We start from the raw sequence: 22,091 nt of genomic DNA, 5'->3' as shown, positions 1-22,091 counted from the left end.
TCAAAGAAGATGGTAACCTGAAAGAAAGGAAACCCATATACCAACAAAAAAGTTTGGCAACATGGAAAGTCACCATCAAATTCATGATGTGAGAAGACTAAAGAAATCTAAATGCAACCAACAAAGATTGCAACATGGATCAATCATCAAAACAATGATGACGAAAGCATTGATGGAAGCAACCATTAAAGCTATTCAAAGGCATCCAGACACAGACATAAAAAGTTTTGCAACGTGGAAGCAACCATCAAATCCATGATGGGACAAGACTTGTGAAACGTGGAAGCAACCATGATCCCACAAGCAACAAGACAAATGCGATGTGGAAGCAACCACATCCATTTGAGATAGGATCCTTATTAGAATCATTGTTCGGGATTCAAAATATAATTGTATAGGATTTTTAATTTCCTCTATAAATAGAGAGGGGAACTCAATTGTATAGACATCTTGTCATTACCCTCACACTCAGACTGAGACATCTTGTAATTGCCCTCACACTCAGACTGATACATCTTGTTATTACCTAATTGTCTTTTGTATACTTTTACTTTCCTTTTGTAATAAAGAGTCTATAGTCTTCCGCTTATCCCTCGCACTTAATAAAAGAATTCAAAAAAAAAAACTTACCTCTACTAATTGAACACGACTAAACAAAGACAAAAGAACCAAAACTAGTTGAAAGTGATGGCAACAGGAGTGAGATATAGGGAAAGAAAATGAATAAAAATAAAATAAAAACAAAATGGACTTGAAACAGGGAAAACATGTGATATTTTGGAGAAAGAAATTTAATTAATTTATTAAGAATCAATTTATCTTCAAAAGAAATCAAATCCTATCCCAATAGCTAATCATATTTTTTTTTTCCTATAGTTTAAATCTAATTCATACTCCTCCACCATCTTGCTAGAGAATGAAAAAGATAAAATATTTCTTACCCATATAGGGACTCAAACACAAAACCTTAAGCAAATACGCCACACACTTAACTACTCAACCATACCAAATCACACGACAACAAACATCAAATCAAAACTCAAATTTTTGGGGCGTTACATTAATTGTAGCTTGTCAAGGAGTGGATAGCTTTGTGGCAAATGTAAGTCCATTGTGTGATTTAATTGTTGTTTGTTAAGCATGATTTTGAATGTTTAAATTATAAATAAATATTTTTTATTAGTTGTAATTAGATTAATTAAAATTCTATATATATGATTAAAGTAATAAAACGAATCAAATTAATTAGATCACCCTAAATATGAATCTTTACACCACAATCTCGAAATTTTAACAAGGCCAAATGCCCAACGAACAATTGTAACAAAGGACTTGAGAAAAAAAAAACTTTCCTCTACGAATTGAACTTGACTAAACAAAGACGAAAAGAACCAAAACTAATTGAAAGTGATGACAACAGGAGAAAGAACACACAAAAAAAAAAAAACAAAACAAAACAAAACAAAAAAGAAATGAATATGAGAAAAACGTGGGAAGGGAGAAAGAAAATTAAAAGAAAAAGAAAAGCAATTAATGAAACATGACCATCAAGAAAACAATGGAACAAAAGTCCCTGTTATTTTTTTGATAAATATTATTTTTTTGATTTCTAATTTACATGATAAATACTTGATTCTTGTTCTCAATTATGTATGTTAATTTCTTGTTTTAGTATTTCTAGAATATTAATTTATGTTTAATGTGCTTAATTCAGTGGAACAAAAATCCATGTTATTCAAATCGGAGAAAGGTACATGAATGAGTGGTAATGGAAAAAAGTAGAAAGAAGACCCAAGAAAAACATAAAATACTACGAGGCTGAAGGTAGGTCCATTGATAGTTCTATTTTTGCATCAAGCATGTGATTTTGAATGAACCATGAAAACTCTCCACACAACTCAATAATGAAACAGACAACAAACCAAAAGCTTCCACATTGACACATGTTGACACTATTTTTTTGATAAAACGGGGTCGACTTAGATTTTGAAAATGAAAACGAAAAAACGGGAGTCGCCACCAATCTTTTTTGATAAGGTGTGATTGGATCACCTTGAAAAGTGATAGTTTTTAATAAACGATTTGATTTTATTAAAACCACAATTTTGGTCTACGATATTCAAAAAAACGGGTTTGGGAGTTGGTTATGCACAAGGAAGGGTTAGCACCCTCGATACGCCCAAAATTGGTACCTAGTTGATTACTTAATGTCTTGGTGTCGAAAATTAAAAAAACTCGAAAAGAATTTAAAAATACGATCCCTCTTTATATTGTGTTATTTTAAAAATACTCGAATAAATCAAAATGAAAAATGCCTCCTTATCTCGAAGTAACAAGATGTCACATCCAGTGAGTTAGGACACGACACCTCGTATTTTCGAGAGTAAGCATGCATTTTATTTTTTGTTTAAACCTCATTTATTTTAATTTTAAAAGGATATTCGGTCATTTAGGATCAACGCGAGAAAAATCGAAGCTCAGTAAGTTAGGGCACGATTTTCTCGAATTTTCTAAATACGAAATATTACCTTATTTTGAAAGTTTAAAAAGGATATTTGGCTATTTTGGTCGAACGAGAAATCGAAACCCAGCACGTTAGGGCACGTTTTCTCGATTTTCCAAACGCGAAATATTACCTTATTTTAGAAAAAACCTTCCTTTTGATGTTTGGTGTTAATATGCATGACAGAACAATAACGAATACGACAAGGTAAGCATAGTAATGTGAGTAACAACAATATAATAGGCGAAGTGAAATGACGAGGCGATTACATAAACAAAGCAAACGAATAAATAAATAGAACTAACATTTTAGAAAAGTAAAAGTGTACATGAATAAATAAATAAACACAAAATAACAATGATGACAATAAATGAAATAAACACAATTATGTAAAAAATATGTATGCGTGTATAATTTTAAGTTATGAAAATAAGAAATGCATATAAATTATAGAGTATGAAAACGTATATAAATATATACATATATTAAATAAAAAAATCTGTAAGTATTATAAAATAAAATGTAAGTATGTGCGTGTATATATATTTACAAATTGTAATAATATAAAATATGTATGTGAAGTATAAAATATATGTATACATATATGTAAGTATGTAAGAATTATGAAATATGAAAATACATTTAAGCATGTACAAGTATATATATATATATATATATATGAATTAAAATGTGTATATTACGTATATCTATGTTATAAAAATATGAAATATAAAATATAAAAAGTATATATTCATAATGAATGAAAAGTATGTACGTAAATATATATTATAAAATGTATGAACAATTTGAAATTATTAATATTAAAACATTTTAATATAGATAATAATATATAAGATGATAATATATAAATTTAAACCAAATAAATAAATAAATAATGAAAACTTGACATAAATACTAGTAAATCTAAAATAGTTTAAAATAAAACAATATACAAAAGAAAATTTTAAACAATAAAAGAAACAGTTTTTTTAAAAATATATAAAAAATTTTAATGCAAAACAATTTCAGATAAATAATAAATATAAAGGCTTAAAACAAATAATGATAAAATAGCATATATAAAAAAAAGTTAAACATATTAAGGACGTGGTTGAAACAGAATTAAAAAAACGGGTCTTAAACTGCAAATACATGAAACAGGTGGCTAGGGGGACCGAAATAAATTGCGCTGAGGACATGGGGGACTGATTGCAGAATATTCCCTGTCCCTTATGCGCGTTGGTCTGCACAGGACCAGATTGAATCAGGCGGCAAATTATGTGGCCAAAATTAAATGAAAGGAAAGGCTGCCTTGAATCTGCAGTAGGATTTGAGGGACCAAAGGCAAAAATTACCCATTAGGGCAATAATGCACAGGTCTTCCTCCCTTAAACGACGCCGTTTTGTCCTGTCATTTAAACCCCAAAAATCTGTCACCTGCAGCCACATTTTTTTAACCCCAAAAAAAAACTAAAGCCTCATTCTCTCAACACCCCTCCCCCACGTCCGGTCATGGCCGGCGAACGGCCGTGCCGCCGCAATGGTGATCGGAGCCCTCAACAAATCGGGTTTTTAATCCCGCCTTCAAACCCGTTCGAAGGCTCAACCTCCATATCCCGAAAGACCGAAGGAGAAGAGTCTTTCTTGCCTTCTCTTGGTCTGACTCCGGCGACGGAAAGGAGCCTCCGGCGACGGTGCTTACGGCGATTCAGGTGAGTTGATCCCTTTTCTTTTTTTTTTATAGCTTCTTTGTTAATCGTTTTGAAATAGATTAAAAAGAAAAAGAAAAAAACAAATAATAACACAAAAACACTATAAAAAACGAAAGAACAGTTTAAAAAACAACCTTTAGAAATTTAGTTTCTGACTTTTGATTCTACTGATGTGCCTTCGTAAAAACCGAAGAAAAAGATGCATTGAAATTTCATGGCTTTTTATAGCCAATTTATAGAACTGTTCGTTTCTTTTTTTTTTTTTTTTGCCTATTTGCTATTTGTTTATTTTATTGGTTGCGTTGATTTCTCTCTGCAAGTGTCAGGCGCGCGTGGAGGAGTGGTGCCGGCGACGGCGGCATGCGAGGGAGGCTGGCAGAGGCATGCGGCGCTAGGATTTCTGCATTTCTTTTTGTTTGGCTGAAATTGTTTAAGTTGTGGGCCAGTCGAGCCTCTAGGGTTTTTATTTATTTATTTATTTATTGGGCATTTGGGCATTATTATTTTGGGTTATTTTCATTTGTTTTGGGTCTTTAGGCCCAGGTCAAAATTGACCTGTTACAACACACACATGTACAATCAACAACTAGTGGTGTTTTTTTTTAGCCATGTTGAAATATGTATGAAACGTACAACTAGTGCTGCTTCCTCGCCTTACATTCTATCTTGATGCACAAATTATTATAAATAATTACAAGAGAAGTCTCTTTATTTTTCACAAAGTATAATTATATTTACAAAGTTACAAGAGAAATCCTCATATTTTTCGAATTTAGTGTTCATGCATTTTCCATCTATGCTTCATGATTAATTTAATAATCTTTTATTTTTAAATTTAAAAGCAACAAATTTACTCTTTTTTTTCAATTATCTATATTACTCAAAGCCTTAAATTTATTCAAAATCATTTTGAATGAATTACCTTTTAAGCTCATAATCAATTATATGAATTACAATTTAATTTTCTTTTTACATTTTTCAAAATTTCTTTTCAATTTTTTTTAAAACCCTCCCAAAACACATTCGAAACTCTTACCACTAACCGCTAACAATCACATGAAATTTAAGATACTAGAGGATCACACATCACTTCACGAACTTCCCCTAAAACGAACCAAATTAATTAGATAACCCAAAATATGAATCTTTACACCACAATCTCGAAATTTTAGCAAGGCCAAATTTGTTAAATTAGTTAATTGGAAACCAGGTAATAAAAATTTTTTTGGTAATAATAATAAAAGGTTTGTCAGAAGAAAAACTTCTAAAAAACCTAAAAAAAATTAGTAAATGTTTTATATGTGATGAAGAAGGTCACATAACAACATTTTGTCCTAGCAAAGGAAAAATGCTAAGAAAATAATTAAAAGTCTTGAAGAACAAGATTTAGAAATATGTTATGAAAAGGAAACAAATCTTGATGAAACATTATATGAATTAATATCGAATCAAAATCGATACTAATACTGATGAGTATATATTTATGTTTAATATAGGAAATAGTTTTAATAATAAATTAGAAGAAATTCCTAATCACGAACAATGGATATTAAACTAGGAAGTTTAATCGGAGAAGAAAAGACTTTTCTAATGATATAGTAGAGAAAATTAATAAAAATTATATTTCTAAAGAAGAAATATATAAAATATCTAAGTTCAAAATATGGACATAGAGACACATAGAGAAAATTAGCGGTAATACGATCGCTAAGGATACTCGTGGAGGATTAATAGAAATTCCACTATTTACTAAAGATAAAATTAGAAGGATTAAAAAGAAATATCCTCATGTTAGATATATACATTTAGGTATTATTATGACAACCATTATAGCTCTGTTTAGGAGAGGTCATGATATTCCTATAATAGCAGTTCTATTAGATAAAAGGTTTGAAAATCCAATAAAAGCACTTATTGGAGGAATTCAATCTAATTTACACACAGGTGTAATAGGATTTAGAGTTAAACCAAATTACTTTATTTCCATTACAGACCCTCTAATAGAAGAGTGTCTATGCCTTAGGATTCAGACAAAAAATTCTAAAATTAATGATTTAGCAAAAGATCTGACAATAAGTTGGACTTCTATTAATGAATATACAAATACAACGAGGTAGAAATAAAATAGATTAATAACAAAATTATTAAACTCTTTGAACCAAACAGGTTTACTACTAAAATACACCTAAATTATTACATTTAAAAGACCTATCAATTCCAAAAGACTGGATGATAGAAAAATAAGTAATGCTAGTAGTTCTAAACCAATACAATATATGTAAATGCGGTAATATATCTGTATTCTAAAAATAATTGTATAACAAATACAAATGAAAATTTAATTTTACACTCTAGTTCTCAACGAGAAGAAGAAGAGGATAATATTAGTACAAATACTACACCAATAGGAATAAAGACGGTTCATATTCCTATATTTCCTCTGAACCCAATAATAATTCTAGAAACACTAGAATGGAGGAAATTAAAACTTCAACAATCGATAAAAAATTGAATGTTGGAATAAATATTAAAATTACATTTGAATTTAGTAAATATAAAAATATTCTCTAAATGCTTTGATAGAATCTGGAGCTACAATCATTAGTTGCGGAAGAAATGCCATTCTGTAGAAAATGGGAATTAATGAGAAAACCTATAAAATAATAGGCATAGATTGTAATAAAACCATAATTAATTACAAAGCCAAAAATATACCAATCTACATAAACAAGGTTAGATTTGTAATTCCTAAGATTTTATGTTTTCCTAAAATGTAGGGAGATATATTATTAGGAAATAATTTTATATGTCAATATTTACCTTTTACTATTGATAGAAATTTTATTAGGTTATCTACAAAAATATACAAGAGAAGTAAGTTTAAGTAATATACCAAACATATTTTATAACTTAAATTCAATACTTTTTTTTCATTACTTAAGCTTTCAATTTATCAAACTGCTAAATCATATTTTTTTTTGTAAATTGAGGAATAATTAATTGAGAAATAGGAACAAATCCACAATAACAGTGTAAATAATAGGATGTCGATAATGGCAAGAAAAGAGAGAAAAAATAGAATACATTGATTTTACGTGGAAATCCTTTTGGAAAAAAATCACGAGCAGAGGAGAAAAAAATTCACTATGTCGCATTCGAATGATATATAAGAAGAGAGACGACCACGTCTATTTATAGGTCAAATATAAGTAATGCAATAAGGTTTAAACGCTTTAATGCAATAAGGTTTAAACACCTTAATCTAATAAACATCAAATAGAGAAAGCATACTTCTATACGAATTTCACTTGTGTAACTTGTACGATACAAACAAACAAAATATTAATAAATTATAATATGAGATCATCATAGGTTATGTATAATGTTATATGTAAGCTTTAATTTTCCTTTTCTAGAAAAATAGTAAACAGTGTCCTCATAGTGTTTCCTCCTCGCATTACTCAAACAATATAAAAAAAGATTGGTTGTTAAAATTTTGAAATTCCTAATCCCTAATATATGTAAATTGTCAAATCTAAAATCCCTAGTTATTTTCTAAACCTAAGCCTCAAATCAAATCCCTATTAACCTTAAACCCAATCCCTAACCCTCAACCACCAAAGCCTAAACCCCATATCATACAACCTTAAACCCCAAACACTAAACCCCAAACCTTAATCCCCAAACTTAAAACCCTCAAACCAAAACCTAAATCCTAAACCTTAAACTAGAAACCCGAATGAGGATATTCAGAGAATGGGATATACTGGCCGGGATATACCTATATGGGAGATAACGAACCGGGATATTTGTAGAATGGGATATCCCTGAGTGGAATAAGTATGTCAAGTAGGCTAGTCCAGACCAAAAAAAATCTGAACCGGCCACTAAAACACTTAAACTGGAAGCTAAAAATTCTAATCCGGAATAAGAAAAGGCAGGTTATCTTGGGAATAGCTTATTCCGAGAGGGTATATTATAGGGATAAAATCGAAACAGAATAAGAAATAATAGAAAAATCCAAGGCATATTGTTAAAATAACATAAAAGCAAGGTCCGAATTAATATTCAAAAGACAACATTTGTTTAATGGTAAAGTATCGCATGAAATTTTTGAGGTTTAATGTTTGAGCCCCACTCTATGTAAAACCATGTAAGTCTTCCCTAAATTTAATTTTAGTTCAAACCAATGATGTATTGATTTTGTTTAAATTTATTATTATTTTATGTTTGAATATATTTTGGTTACCAATCCATTTGTGCATTGTTATGTATATTACCATAGCGTATGACATGATTATAATATAGTCAATATCACACTGATGGACATATATTTTTGTTCTAGTATTGGTGTGAATTGGTACGAGTGTATTTAGGTGTATCATTTAGGGTTTTCTAATGTTTTAAAATGTTTTCTTATATATTATTTACACATTCAAAAATACTTAAATTACATTCAGTATAAATATATTTACATGCAAATACAAATTTTAAAATAATTATTTTTCAATGTAATTATAAAAATTAATTAAAATAAAAATATTAAAATATTATACCAATCTATATGAGCTTATGTAAGTTGATATTGGACGAATCAAATCAAAACACCCAAAATGGTAGAGCAATGAACTTTAGACTACTTGATAGTAGTTTTAAACCAAAACTATAATTGTAATTATTACAAATCATGTGATGTCATCATTTCAGCCTAATCACAATTTTAACTCAACCCATCATAAATTCAACTTGAGATATAACACTTTATGATTCGTCCAGAAATTTACGCAGTCTATTCTGAATTTTGTGAGTGCTAACCCATTTATTCATCGTTGTTTGATATAAGGAAGTGAACTGTCTAGCTGATTAAACAGTTATTGGGATGAACAATTTCCTGAATTGCTGTTATCGGGTTTTCAATGAAAGGAAAAACAATTTCGTTAGTACTATTAGCGTGAGAAATGTAGGCACATAATATCCACCAGAGTACAATATTGTACATTTAATCTGCAAATTTTCTTTCTAAGTGATTTCTCAGTCTTTTCTATTTTTGTTCTTTATTTCTTTTCTTTAATTTACCACATTTTTTCAGTTCGGATTTTCCAACCACGAGTTTTTCATTATTTTAATGTTTTATGAATTAATTGGATTAAGTGCAACTAGATTGGGTAGTAACTAAATTCGTAGGGAGATTGATCAATTGAAGTGGATGTGATTAGTCTAAAGTTAGGGTTTAAAAATCAATTAATTTAATTAAATTGAATGTGCTTAAAATCCTAGATATAATGACTCTATATAGAAATTTAGGTAGATGAGACAAAAAAGGTACTCTACTTAGAACCAATTTGATTTAGCTCGATTTAGATTCATGAAGTCGAAAGATAAGTGGACTAAGTTGATTAATTGATTTAATTCTAGGCTGAAAGGTATTATTTTGGACAATTACTAATTAATCGGTAAAATCGCTAATTTTAGGTTAATTGTAACCATGGATGTTAATCAATTTTCTGTTTGTCATTATCGATAATAATTTGGTAATTTTATTATTTATGAAATTTAGTCTTTTTAGTCAAATTCTCATCTCAATTAATAATTATTCGTACTATAGTTAGTAGTGTACTAGTTATCTAGACTTAGCTTAGTGTGTTAGTTATTACTGCTTAGCTCGATTTAGCTATACCTCCCTTGGGTACGATCCTCGGAATACTTATAGTATTTCGTTGTACAATCTATATTACAATAACTTGTTCGCTCGTAGATACAACATTTACATTTATATTCAATTACATTATTTTAAGCCTTAGTGCGCACACGTCGGGGCGCGGTCAGGTTGTTGATGTCATTGCCAAGGAGGTTTTGGTGCTAAATTGATTTAGTGTAGTATTTGCATGCTTGTTAGGATAAGTAGTGAATTCTAACATTATAGATACGACACCACTTTTTTTTTTATTGCAATCTATTTTTTGCGTTATTTAATTTTATTGTTTATTGAATTTTGGTGAGATAGTTGTGGATAACTAGGATTATTAGTTTTTGTAAAAAAAATATAATGTCGGTAATGACAATATATAGCAAAAAATAGAAATAGAAAAATAAAGAACACACAGATTTTACGTGGAAACCCTTTCGGGAAAAAACCACGGGCAGAGGAGAAGAAAATTCACTATGTCGAATTCGAATTAATTACAAGAGGAGTAGACTATGCCTATTTATAGGCTTGTAAACCTTATTCTAATAGGAGTGAAACTCCTTATTCAAATAATATCAAATAGATGGAGTTTAATAAGGTTTATAAAACCTTATTCTAAAATAAAATAAAAGAAGTATAATTCTATAGGGATTTTACTTTTATTTTATTTTACCACAGTATTTTATTTAGATAAGGATTTGGGTCACTTAATTCTAACAATCTCCACCTTGACACGAATTCTTAATGAACAAGTTCTTCATCGCGAACTCTCAAAGAACAAGTTTCTCCACCTCTTCCATAAAACCCCTTAAGGGTTTATCTTCAACAATGAACACCAAACAAGTCTAAGCAATGCTCAAACTTGGTTAAAGGAAGTGACTTAGTCATCATATCTGCAGGATTTTCATGAGTACTAATTTTGCTCATAACAATATCACCACGAGCAATAATATCACGAACAAAATGATACCGAACATCAATGTGTTTTGTTCTCTCATGAAACATTTGATCTTTTGTAAGGAAGATGACACTCTGACTGTCACAAAATACTGTATTGATTTAAAAGTCTTCATTGAGTTCACTAAAGAGTCCCTTCAACCAAATAACTTCTTTACAAGCCTCAGTAATTGCCATGTACTCAACTTCAGTGGTAGACAAAGCGACTGTAGTTTGCAAAGTGGCTTTCCAACTGATTGCACAACTTTCGATTGTAAAGATATAACCGGTGAGAGATCTTTTTCTATCGAAGTCTCTAGCAAAATCAGCATCAACATCCCAATGACTCCATTTCTAGTTCTTCCAAACTATAAGCAAACATCGGTAGTACCTCGTAAGTATCTTAAAACCCCCTGAACTGCTTTCTAATGTTCTTTACCGGGATTTGCCATGTATGTGCTAACTGCACTAACTGCATATGATAAATCTAGACGTGAACAAACCATGACATACATGAGAGATCCCATTGCACTAGAGTATGGAACATGTGACATGTATTCAATCTCATCATCTGATTGTGGAGACAAAGCCAATGAAAGTCTGAAATGGGCCGCTAAAGGAGTACTAACAGGCTTAGCATTCTGCATATTGAATTTGGAAAGAACTTTCTCAATGTACCCTTTCTGACTTAGGTACAATTTACTTACTTTTCTAATCTCCATACCAAGTATCTTCTTTGCTGGTCCCAAGTCTTTCATCTCAAATTCTTCACTTAGTTGGGCTTTGCCCTTTCTTATCTCTCCTTTATCTTTCACTGCTATCAACATGTCATCAACGTAAAGGAGTAGATACACAAAAGAACCATCATTGTTTTTCTTAAAGTAAACACAACTGTCAAAGCTACTTCTTTTAAAATCATGAGAAGTCATAAATGAATCAAACCTCTTATGCCACTGTCTTGGTGACTGTTTCAAACAGTAAATAGACTTTTTTAGCAAGCAAACGTAGTCCTCTTTTTCTGAGACTGTAAAACCCTCTGGTTGTTGCATGAAATATCTTCCTCAAGTTCTCCATGCAAAAATACAGTTTTTACATCTAACTGCTCAAGCTCCAAATCATGCTTGGCCACAATACCAAGCAAAGCTCGAATCGAACTATGCTTTACAACTAGAGAGAACACATCTGTGAAGTCCACTCCTGGAATTTAACTGTAACCCTTTGCAACAAGCCTTGCTTTATATCTGGGTTCTTCAACTCTTGGAGTCCCCTCTTTCTTTTTAAACACCTATTTACAACGAACAACCTTTTTACCTTTGGGAAGTTTCACAAGATCCCATGTTTTGTTTTTGTAGAATGATTCCATCTCCTCTTGCATAGCAAACATCCACTTTTTTGAATCTTCACAACTAACCACCTCAGAATAATTAGATGACTCCTGGTTTGCATATATATCTTCAACCACATTTAAAGCATAAGCAACTAGATCAGCCTCGGCATACTTCTTTGGAGTTTTAATTTCTCTTCTAGTTCTGTTTTTGGCAATAAAGTATTGTGGTGAAGAAGTAATTCTATTTTGAATTTTCGTACTGGCTTTAGCAGTCGACTCTGTTGTAGATTCTAGATTAATCTGATGCTCCACCTGCTTTTGATTTTCTTTATTGGAAGAGTCTTTAAGAGATAAGGTAGGTAGCATAACAGTTTCATCAAAAACAACATCTCTGCTAATCACAACTTTTCTATTTTAAGGACACCATAACTTATACCTTTTTACACCAGCTTTATAACCAAGAAAAACACATTTAATAGATCTCGGTTCCAATTTTCCATTATCAACATGAGCATACGCAAGACAACCAAAGATCTTTAAATCAGAATAGTCAGCAGGATTACCAGACCATACCTCTTGTGGAGTATTTTTCTCAATGGCAACGGATAGAGATCAGTTGATCAAAAAACATGCAGTAGAGGCTGCTTCTACCCAAAATGACTTTGATAAGTTGGCATTTGACAACATACATCGAACCTTCTCCATGATCGTTCTATTCATTCATTCTGTAACGTCGTTTTGCTGTGGAGTATGACGAACTGTCAAGTGTCTTACGATCCTTTCTGACTTGCACAGTTTATTAAATTCATCCGAACAGAACTCTAAGCCATTGTCTGTGCGGAGGTATTTTATTTGCTTTCCCGTCTATTTTTCAATCATGGTTTTCCAAGACATAAATGAGGAAAACATATCACTTTTCTGCTTCAGGAAGAACGCCCACACTTTTCTGGAAAAATTATCAATAAAAGTTAGCATATAATTAGCTCCACCTCTCGAAGGCACTCTGGATGGCCCCCACAAATTAGAATGAATACACTTTAATGTTCCCTTCGTGTTATGGATTCCTCTGGTGAATCGAACTCTCTTTTACTTCCCAAAAATGCAGTGCTCACAGAACTTCAGTTTGTAAATTCCTTGCCCATTAAGAAGTCCTCTTTTGCTCAATTCTGCCATGCCATTCTCACTCATATGCCTTAGGCGCATATGCCAAAGTTTAGTAATATCATCATCTGACAAGGAAGAGAATGAGACAGCTGTATCACCAGTAACAGTAGAACCCTGCAAAACATATAACTTAGCAGTCTTTCTCTGCCCTTTCATCACAATGAGGGAACCTTTGGAAATATTCAAAGCCCCACTGTCAGCTATGTATTTGTACCCTTTTGAATCAAGAGTACTCAACGAAATTAAATTTCTTTTTAATTCTGGAACATGTCGTACATCACTGAGTGTTCTGACAACTCCATCAAACATCTTAACTCTAATTGTTCCAATAGCTGTAATTCTACATGAAGTATTATTTCCCATGAACACAATACCTTCAGACACTGTTTCGTAAGTTGTAAACCAATCCCGATTGGGACTCATGTGGAAGGTGCAACCCGAATCAAGGATCCACTCCTCGCTCACTTTGGAATTGTCGACAGAAGCGACTAGAAGTTCACCATTGCTGTAATATTCTACAACATCAGCTTTACCAAAATTTTCTAGTTGTTTTCCATTTTGATTCGCAGCCTCCCTTTTGATCTTGTTCTATAGCTTATAGCACCCAGATTTAATGTGCCATTCCTTCTTGCAAAAGCTACAAGTTTTACCTCTGTTTGAAGACTTCGATCTATCCTTATATTTACTGCGAGGATTTCGTTCCTGTGTCCTTCCATGATCATCATCAGCATTCTGATCTTTTTTTCCATGAACAATAAGACCCTCTCCCTGAGAGTTAGTTTTAACCACAAGATGCTTCATTTTATCATACGAGGTTAAAGAATCATAAACCTCATCAACTGTGAGAGACTCGCTGCTATATAGTAGAATCAACCTTAGATCTTCCTTATCATACTGAACCTCCATGGCCTTCAAGTTTGAGAGAATTTCTTTGAACAATGTTAAGTGTTCGTGCACAGATGCACCTTCTTCCAAACGATGAGCATAAAGACGCTGCTTCATATGTTGCTTGCTAGTTAGAGTTTTTGACATACATATTTGCTCCAACCTCTTCCATAATCCAGCAGTAGTCTTTTCCTTCATCACATCCTGTAAAGTTTCGTTAGACAAATGCAGATATAACTGTGTTAACGCCTTTCGATCCTTGCGCTTCTTCTCTTCTTCCATCAATGTTGAAGGCATCTTATCTACCCCTAGTACGACTTTCTCTAAGTCCATCTGTGCAAGAACTGCTTGCATCTTTATCTGCCACAACGTAAATCTTGTGTTACGATCCAACAGTAGAATTTCATACTTCAAAGACATCATTACCATGATTGAGATGAACAACCTAGAAGCTCTGATACCAATTTATAAAAAAATATAATGTCGGTAATGACAATATATAGCAAAAAAATAGAAATAGAAAAATAAAGAACACACAGATTTTACGTGGAAACTCTTTCGGGGAAAACCACGGGCAGATGAGAAGAAAATTCACTATGTCGAATTCGAATTAATTACAAGAGGAGTAGACTATGCCTATTTATAGGCTTGTAAACCTTATTCTAATAGGAGTGAAGCTCCTTATTCAAATAATATCAAATAGATAGAGTTTAATAAGGTTTATAAAACCTTATTCTAAAATAAAATAAAAGAAGTATAATTCTATAGGGATTTTACTTTTATTATAATTCTATAGGGATTTTACTTTTATTTTATTTTACCACAGCATTTTATTTAAATAAGGATTTGGGTCACTTAATTCTAACAGTTTTGAATACTTAGGGTTGCTTGTGTCCAATTAATGCCTTATTTAAGTGCAAAATGACCTCACTCCTTAGGTAAATATTCTTCAACAAAAGTTGGCTCAAGTTTAGTATTGGCATTCCATATATCACTATAATGCAGTTTTAGGTAACCCCTGTACTATTGGTATGAATATTAGCAAATCTGCAATTATGTAGTAGTGAAGTGATGTATCCAGTAATATTTGTTCACCTATTTGAATAGTTATGTAGCGCAATTGTTTATATAAGGGGAGTTGAATGAGATCATAAAACTACTAGTAATTCCATTCGTCCTGGGAGGTGAAGCCAAATCATGGTTAGAAATATTACCACTAGAAACCATCACGGCATGGGAAGAATTTGTGCAATTATTCTTGCAACAGACTATACCCATGACTATAATACTCCACACTTACAATAAGTTGTTTGTGTTTAAGAAAGATCTTGTAAAACCCAAGGGCAAGCATGTGACAGATTTAAAGAAAATACTCCAAAATTTAATCAGGGGTGTTATTGATATGATAATGTAGTTGCAACACTTTTATGAAAGGTTGGACAACAGTGGCAAAGCTCAGCTTGATTTCATTATATAAGGTATTATTTGGACCAAAACGACACATGAAATAGCGGTCTTCCAAGAAAATGTGAGAAGGAATGATTCTACAAGGGAAAAGAATAGGGTGCCGAGGTCAGCATACAAAATAAAGTTGATTTAGGGAAATAGTTCGGTTGATGCTATGGATTAATTAAGTAAGAAGCTTATGGATACCATTAAGAAATTAAAGGAAATTTTGAAGGGGTTCAATGGAGAATAATTAGTTGAAACATAGAGTACGATGTTTAATGATGATGACATGATGAATATCGAGCAAGATAAGAAAAATGTTGACAGTAAGCAAGAACGAGTGTATTGATTGAATTGGCGGAGACATTGTAAGGAACTCTTAGGCCCATTGAAAGATGTATCCGAAAAGATGGTTTCATCATCACTACCTGAGAATTTAAAGTATGGATATTTTGCAGAGAACAATACACTGCCAGTAATTATTGCAGCGCAATTGTCTATAAAACAAGAATTGGCCCTACTAAATATGTTGAAGAAGCATAAAAAGGAAATTGGTCGAAAATTGTTAACATCATGGGAATAAGCCCAACACTTTGCTAATATAAAATTCGGCTAGAGGAAAGTAAGAAATTGATAGTGAATGTTTAGAGGAGGTTGAATCTTGGTATGAAGGAAATGGTGAAGAAGAAATTACTCAAATGGTTGGATGTTGGCATAGTTTATGCAGTCTTTGATATTGAATGGGTTGGTCCAACTCAGTGTGTTCCAAAAATGGGTGGGTTAATTGTGGTTGCTAATGAGAAGAACAAACTCATCCTAACTCTGACAGTGATAGGATGGCGTGTATGTATAAACTACAAAAAACTCAATTGTGCAACATGAAAATATTTTTTTCTACTACCCTTCATTGGCCAAATGTTGGATAGATTGACAGGGAAGGAATATTATTGCTCTCTTGATGGTTATTCTAGATACAATCAAATTCCAATCCATCCTGAAGATCAAGAGAAGACAATGTTCACATGCTCATGTGGGACTTATGCGTTTTGGCAAATATCGTTCAACTTATGCAATGTGTCTACCACCTTTATGTGATGCATGACATCAATATTTGCGGATATGATAGAATACCGTTCTTAATAACTTAAAGAACTTGAAGTAAAGATTAGTGACGAGGATCACGCTTTGTTGTTGTCATGCTCTTTGCTCTTTTCTTATAAAACTTTTAGGGAAACTCTAATTTATCTAAGAGATCATCTCTTGTTCGAGGGTGTGAAGGGGAATCTTCTGAGTAAGGATAAAATCAAAAATGAGTTAGGCTAAAATAAAAAATCAAATGGGCAAGCCTCAGTTCTAGTTGCAAGAGGCAGACAACAAACCAGAAAGACATATCAAAATAGGTCTAAAGCAAGGTCCAAATTAAAAAATCATGACAAATATTGTGGCTATCATAAAAAGGTGGGCTACATTAAGGTAGAATGTTGGAAACGTCAAAAAAACTCAAAAGGGTTGCCAAAAACTACGAGAAAGATAAGTAGAAAGCCGAAGTTTTTTATGCTAGTGTAGCTGAGGAAAGAAGTGATGATTTTTTGCTGGTGTCAATGATCAGAAGCTCCCATCAAACTTTTGAATCGATCTTAGATGCAGGGTGCTTCTATTACATTTGTCCCAACATGAACTGGTTCTCCGCGTACAGTTTAGTTGAAGTTGTGCTAATAGGGAATAACTCTCTATGCAAAATATCTGGAATTAGAATAATACAAATTAAGATGCATAATGAAATTATTCGGACACAGTTAGATGTCAAGTATGTTCTTGATTTAAAGAAAAATATTATCTCAATGAGAATTTTTAATTTTAACGGTTGCAGGATTGTCATTGAGATAAATGGCTTAAAAGTTTCTCGTAGGGCTTTTGTTGTGATGAAAGGACAAAAAAAGGGCAACCAATATGTTTTGTAAAGGTCAACGGTTACTGATGCAAATGTGATTATCGAAGAAAAGATGAAATTGACACCATGTTGCAATAAGAATCAACCTAACGTTGCAACAAAATGACGTGACACTTTCTCCACCGGTTTCGATTCAACCAAACTTTGGCACATGCGACTAGGTCATATGATTGAGAAATGTAAGACAGTCTTGTGCAATAGAGGTCTTTTCAAAGACACTAGAGTTGGTAAGTTAGGTTTCTACAAGCATTGAGTTTTCAGGAAACAAACAAACTCAAGTCAGTTTCAATACAGCAATGCATAGAAAAAAAAGATTTTATATTACATTCATTTTGATTTATGGGGTGTTTCTTTTGACATCTCAAAAGGAGGTAATAAATATTTCCTAATTTTTATTGATGATCACTCCCAAAAAGTTTGGGTTTATTTCTTGAAATAGAAAAGCGAAGTCTTTAGAATCTTCAAACAGTGGAAAACACTGTTAGAAAAACAAACTAGAAAATTTGTGAAGTGATTAAGAATGGATAATGGTCTTGAGTTCTGTTCGTCAGAGTTTAATGATTTTTACAAACGAGAAGGAATTGAAAGACATCAAACGATTTTTTCTACTTCGTAGCAGAATGGAGTTGCAAAAAGAATGAACAAACCTTGCTAGGAAAGGCTTGATGCATGCTTTCTAATGCAGGCTTAGGGAAGGAATTTTAGGCTGAAGTCGTAAACCTAGAAAGTTAATTGGTAAATCGATCTCCTTATCGAACATTAAACGATAAAGTTCTAGAGGAGATATAGTCAGGTAATCTTCCCAATTATTCTAATCTTAGAATTTTTGGTTGTCCTACTTATACTAAAGTTAGCCAGGGAAAGCTCGAGCCAAGGGTCATTAATTGTATCTTTCTAGGATAGTTTGCTGGTACAAAAGGTTTTAAGTTGTGGTGTTTGAAATCCAGCAAAATAATTATTAACAAAGATGTTATGTTTGATGAATCTATCATGTTTCGATTAGAAAAGGGAACTTTTACTTTTAAAGACATAACAAATCAAAGTGTCGCGAGCAAGATAGAGTCAAAAGCTGAAAGAGAGGGCGACGTCTAGAACAGAAAATGCCCAACATCGGAACAACACAACGAATAGAGGTCTTATCCCCTCGAAGAGTTACATGACATCTCGAACAACACAATAAAATTCTGATTCTTGCATGCTTGAAGTTGTTTCAGATCTGTTTGGGGCTCCATTCAACCCTCAGGTATCCTCACCATATTAGTTAAATAAATATAAGTTGGCTCGTGATAGGAAAATGTAAATCCAACCACCACAGAAATATTGTAAAGGAAACCTAGTGGCTTATGCTCTAAGTGTTGTTGAGAGCATTGAGTCAACCGATTATTCGTGTTATTATGGGGCATTTCAAGCTTCTAGTTCTAACAAATGGCTCGTTGCAATGGAAGAAGAAATGGAATCACTTCAAAAAAAAAATGAGACTTAGAGGCTAGTTAAACTATCCATCGGTAAAAGAATCATTGGTTGCAAATGGATGTTTAGAAATGAGGAAGGTTCATGTCCTAATGACACTAGGTACAAGGCAAGATTGGTTGCAAAGGCCTACAGCCAAGTGGAGGGAGTTGATTTTCATGATGTTTTCTGTAACATCCCATTTTTTTAGTGGTGTCGAAAATAATGGTTTCGGGACCACAATTCCAGCTAGTAAGTTAGTGTTTTTTTATTTAATATTTATAGGAAATCTAAAATGTTGTACTATAGTTTGATTAAGAAATTTTAGCATTTAGTTAGGTAATTAAGTAAAAAGTATTAAAGTGTAAAAGTTGTAAAAGTTAGTGGTTATTAGTTAAAAGTATTAAATGGTTAAAGTAATTAGAATCTATGGACTTAAATGGTAATTATACCATGAAGATAGTTAATGGACGATTATGGGCTTGAAATGGTTAAAATTTATGTTAATTAATAAGGGTAATAAGTAAATAAATAAAAGAAACAATAACAAATGAAGAAAAAGGAAATTATCATTATCTTTGTTAGTTTGTCGAAAATTAAAGAAGAAAAACATTTATATTTTAAGCTTCAACATTCGGTTGGAGTGCATGCATGTAAGTGATTTTCAATTCCGTTTTTAGTAAATTTTATGTTTTTTAGATCGTTGTTTATATGTCCTGCTAACCCTGGTGTTAATTCATTAAATTATAAAATGTTTTGACTTGTGTTATTATTGAATTTATGAGACTTTTGAAGTTGTATAATGGTTTTGCGAGCTTGATATTTAAACAATATTAATTTGTGAAGTAGTTGTCGGTAATTTTGATGATTAGATATTTAAATGTTAAAATTGTAAAAGTTCATGGAATTTTGTGAAATTGTGAAAATTATGAGTTGATATAGAATTATAGGAATTTTTGGTTAGATGAGAATTTGGTTTATGGATGTTAATTGATTAAATTTTGAGGAAAGGGTTAAATTGTATAAAAGTTAATTGTTGGGGTAAATGAGAAAAAATTAAAATTTAAGAGTAAAAGGTTTGAATCTAAGTAATGTATGGTGTTAAATTAGTTAATTGAACTAATTTATTATGTTTAGATCAAATATTAATATAATAAAATTTTAAACTCTTTAATCTAGTGATATTTAAAATATCAAAAGATAAATATTAAAAATAAAATATTTTCTTAATGAAAAATTAAAAGTATTATTGTTATAAATAAATCTCAAAATTTTCAATAGTTTTTTAAACAAATTATTTACCACAATTTGACTTTCCAGATTTAATTTTGCGCTTAATAAAAAATTAAATAAAAAATTTAAAACTAGTGGCATTTGATTCAAGAATCACTACAGTAATTTAAGCTTTTAGAGGGGTTTTTAGTGGCGTTTGGACCGAAAACTCCACAAATATATATCATTAGTGATGTTTTCCTATAAACGTTGCAAAAGGTAAGGCAATAGCGGCGTTTTTCTCATAAACGCCGCAAAAGGTAAGGCAATAGCTATGTTTGTCCCATAACGCCGCAAAAGGTAAGGCAATAGCAGTGTTTTTCCTATAAACACCACAAAAGGTAAGGCAATAGTGTCATTTTATCCATAAATGCCGTGAATTTATTTACTTTTTTATTGAAACGACACCATTTTCACAAAGAAATCAAAGATCCTTTTTCTTCTTCGATATCATCTCCCACGAGTTACCTGCTTTCTTTCGCAGTTCGTTGATCCCTTTTCTTTCTTTCTCATGTTTTTTCTTTCTCAGTCTGCTTTCTTTCTTCAATATCCTTTTTCTTTGCTCGCTATCATCTCCTGCGATATCATCTTCCATCCACATTATTTGATTTCCCAAAACCCTAAACATCCACAATATCCCCTTTCCTCAGAGTTTGTAACCGAGCAACCGACGCCTAGCCACTTTACCCAGCAGCCAACTCACTCGCCAGCCTCCGTGAGTCTTAGGAAAATTTATCTTTTTTTTCTTTTTTCCATTCTACGTTTTTGTTATTTCCGTTTGTTTCTCGAGAAAAATTTAAAAAAAGTCGAGCATTTTTGTCTGTTCTTTGCTTTTTTATCGTATATATAAGATTCCAGATTTGTTTACTTGACTGATAGAATTGAAATAAACTAGAAAATCAAGTGGATAAATATTTGGATTCTTGTTTTGTTTCCGAATTTTGGTGAAAATTGACTATGCAATATCAAAATTTGTTTACAAACCAGAGGGTGTTACTGGTGAGAAATTGAACGATTATTTAATTTATTTTTATCTACAAATCTTATGTTATGAACTAAGTAGTTTTGTGAATTTTCATTTTAGGGTTTCAGACACTATTTTTACTCCCTTTAGGAAGGCTTTCTCGCTTAGTTTCGCATTTATTTTATCTTATTTTATTTCATTTCCATATGATCCAGTAACAAGCTAGTAATGAATTTTAGTTATCTTCATTATCTGATTTTGATGGGAAAAAAGAATGATAAGCAGGTTTTATTTCATTTCTCATCTCGTTTGTTTTTGCATTTAGAAGTCCTTTATTTTCTGATTTTGTCTCTATTAGCTCAATTTTTATTATTTCATTTAACAAAATCTTGTCCCTTTTCTTTCTTAGTTTTTTTTGCAGACCTTGTTTTCTATTTTAGCTACTCTTGACATTGAGAAGATAGCTTTTTGGTGTGTCTGCTTAGCTTCAACCCACATTTTCTCAGGTAAGATAATTTTGCTTCTTTTCTTTCTTTGTTTTTAATTTTCTTATTGGGTTTTTATTATTGTGTTTTTCTTTAATCTCATTATCTGCTATAATTTATTTTATCTTTTATTCTGAATTCTAGGTTTTCATTGATGTTTCAGTTAAGTACATTGTGTTATTATGCTGGTTGGGTGCTTAGAACATTGCGGTAATAGGAACATAAGTGTTTGATTTACTAAATTTTTTAGTAGCATTGTTTCTTTTTCTTTTTTCCCTTTTCCTGTAAATTCCTAATTGATGCCTAAG

At 31.8% G+C, this 22,091-nt stretch overlaps 1 protein-coding gene across 2 annotated transcripts; it reads left to right on the top strand.

Annotated features, from left to right (window-relative positions):
• Positions 1–3,963: 3,963 nt before the first annotated feature.
• Positions 3,964–4,937, top strand: LOC105803059 (uncharacterized). 2 transcript variants are annotated; one of them, XM_012635022.2, is made up of 2 exons: positions 3,964–4,215; positions 4,542–4,937. In XM_012635022.2, exons 1-2 carry the CDS (start codon positions 4,016–4,018, stop codon positions 4,750–4,752), a joined length of 411 nt encoding a protein of 136 aa, XP_012490476.1. In that variant the 5' UTR covers positions 3,964–4,015; the 3' UTR covers positions 4,753–4,937. The 2 variants fall into 2 exon arrangements, with proteins under 2 accessions (XP_012490476.1, XP_012490467.1); XM_012635013.2 differs by having other exon boundaries at positions 4,536–4,937.
• Positions 4,938–22,091: the final 17,154 nt, after the last annotated feature.

This window comes from Gossypium raimondii, chromosome 7 (assembly GCF_025698545.1).
Source record: "Gossypium raimondii isolate GPD5lz chromosome 7, ASM2569854v1, whole genome shotgun sequence".
Taxonomy (NCBI): domain Eukaryota; kingdom Viridiplantae; phylum Streptophyta; class Magnoliopsida; order Malvales; family Malvaceae; genus Gossypium; species Gossypium raimondii.
This window is presented reverse-complemented; position numbering and strand designations above follow the sequence as displayed.

Excerpts from the sequence above, each read along its gene's own strand:
- LOC105803059 (XM_012635013.2), top strand. The coding sequence starts at position 4,016 with ATGGCCGGCGAACGGCCGTGCCGCCGCAATGGTGATCGGAGCCCTCAA. Across the intron at positions 4,216-4,535 it reads CGGTGCTTACGGCGATTCAG|TGTCAGGCGCGCGTGGAGGA; the intron begins GTGAGTTGATCC and ends TCTCTCTGCAAG.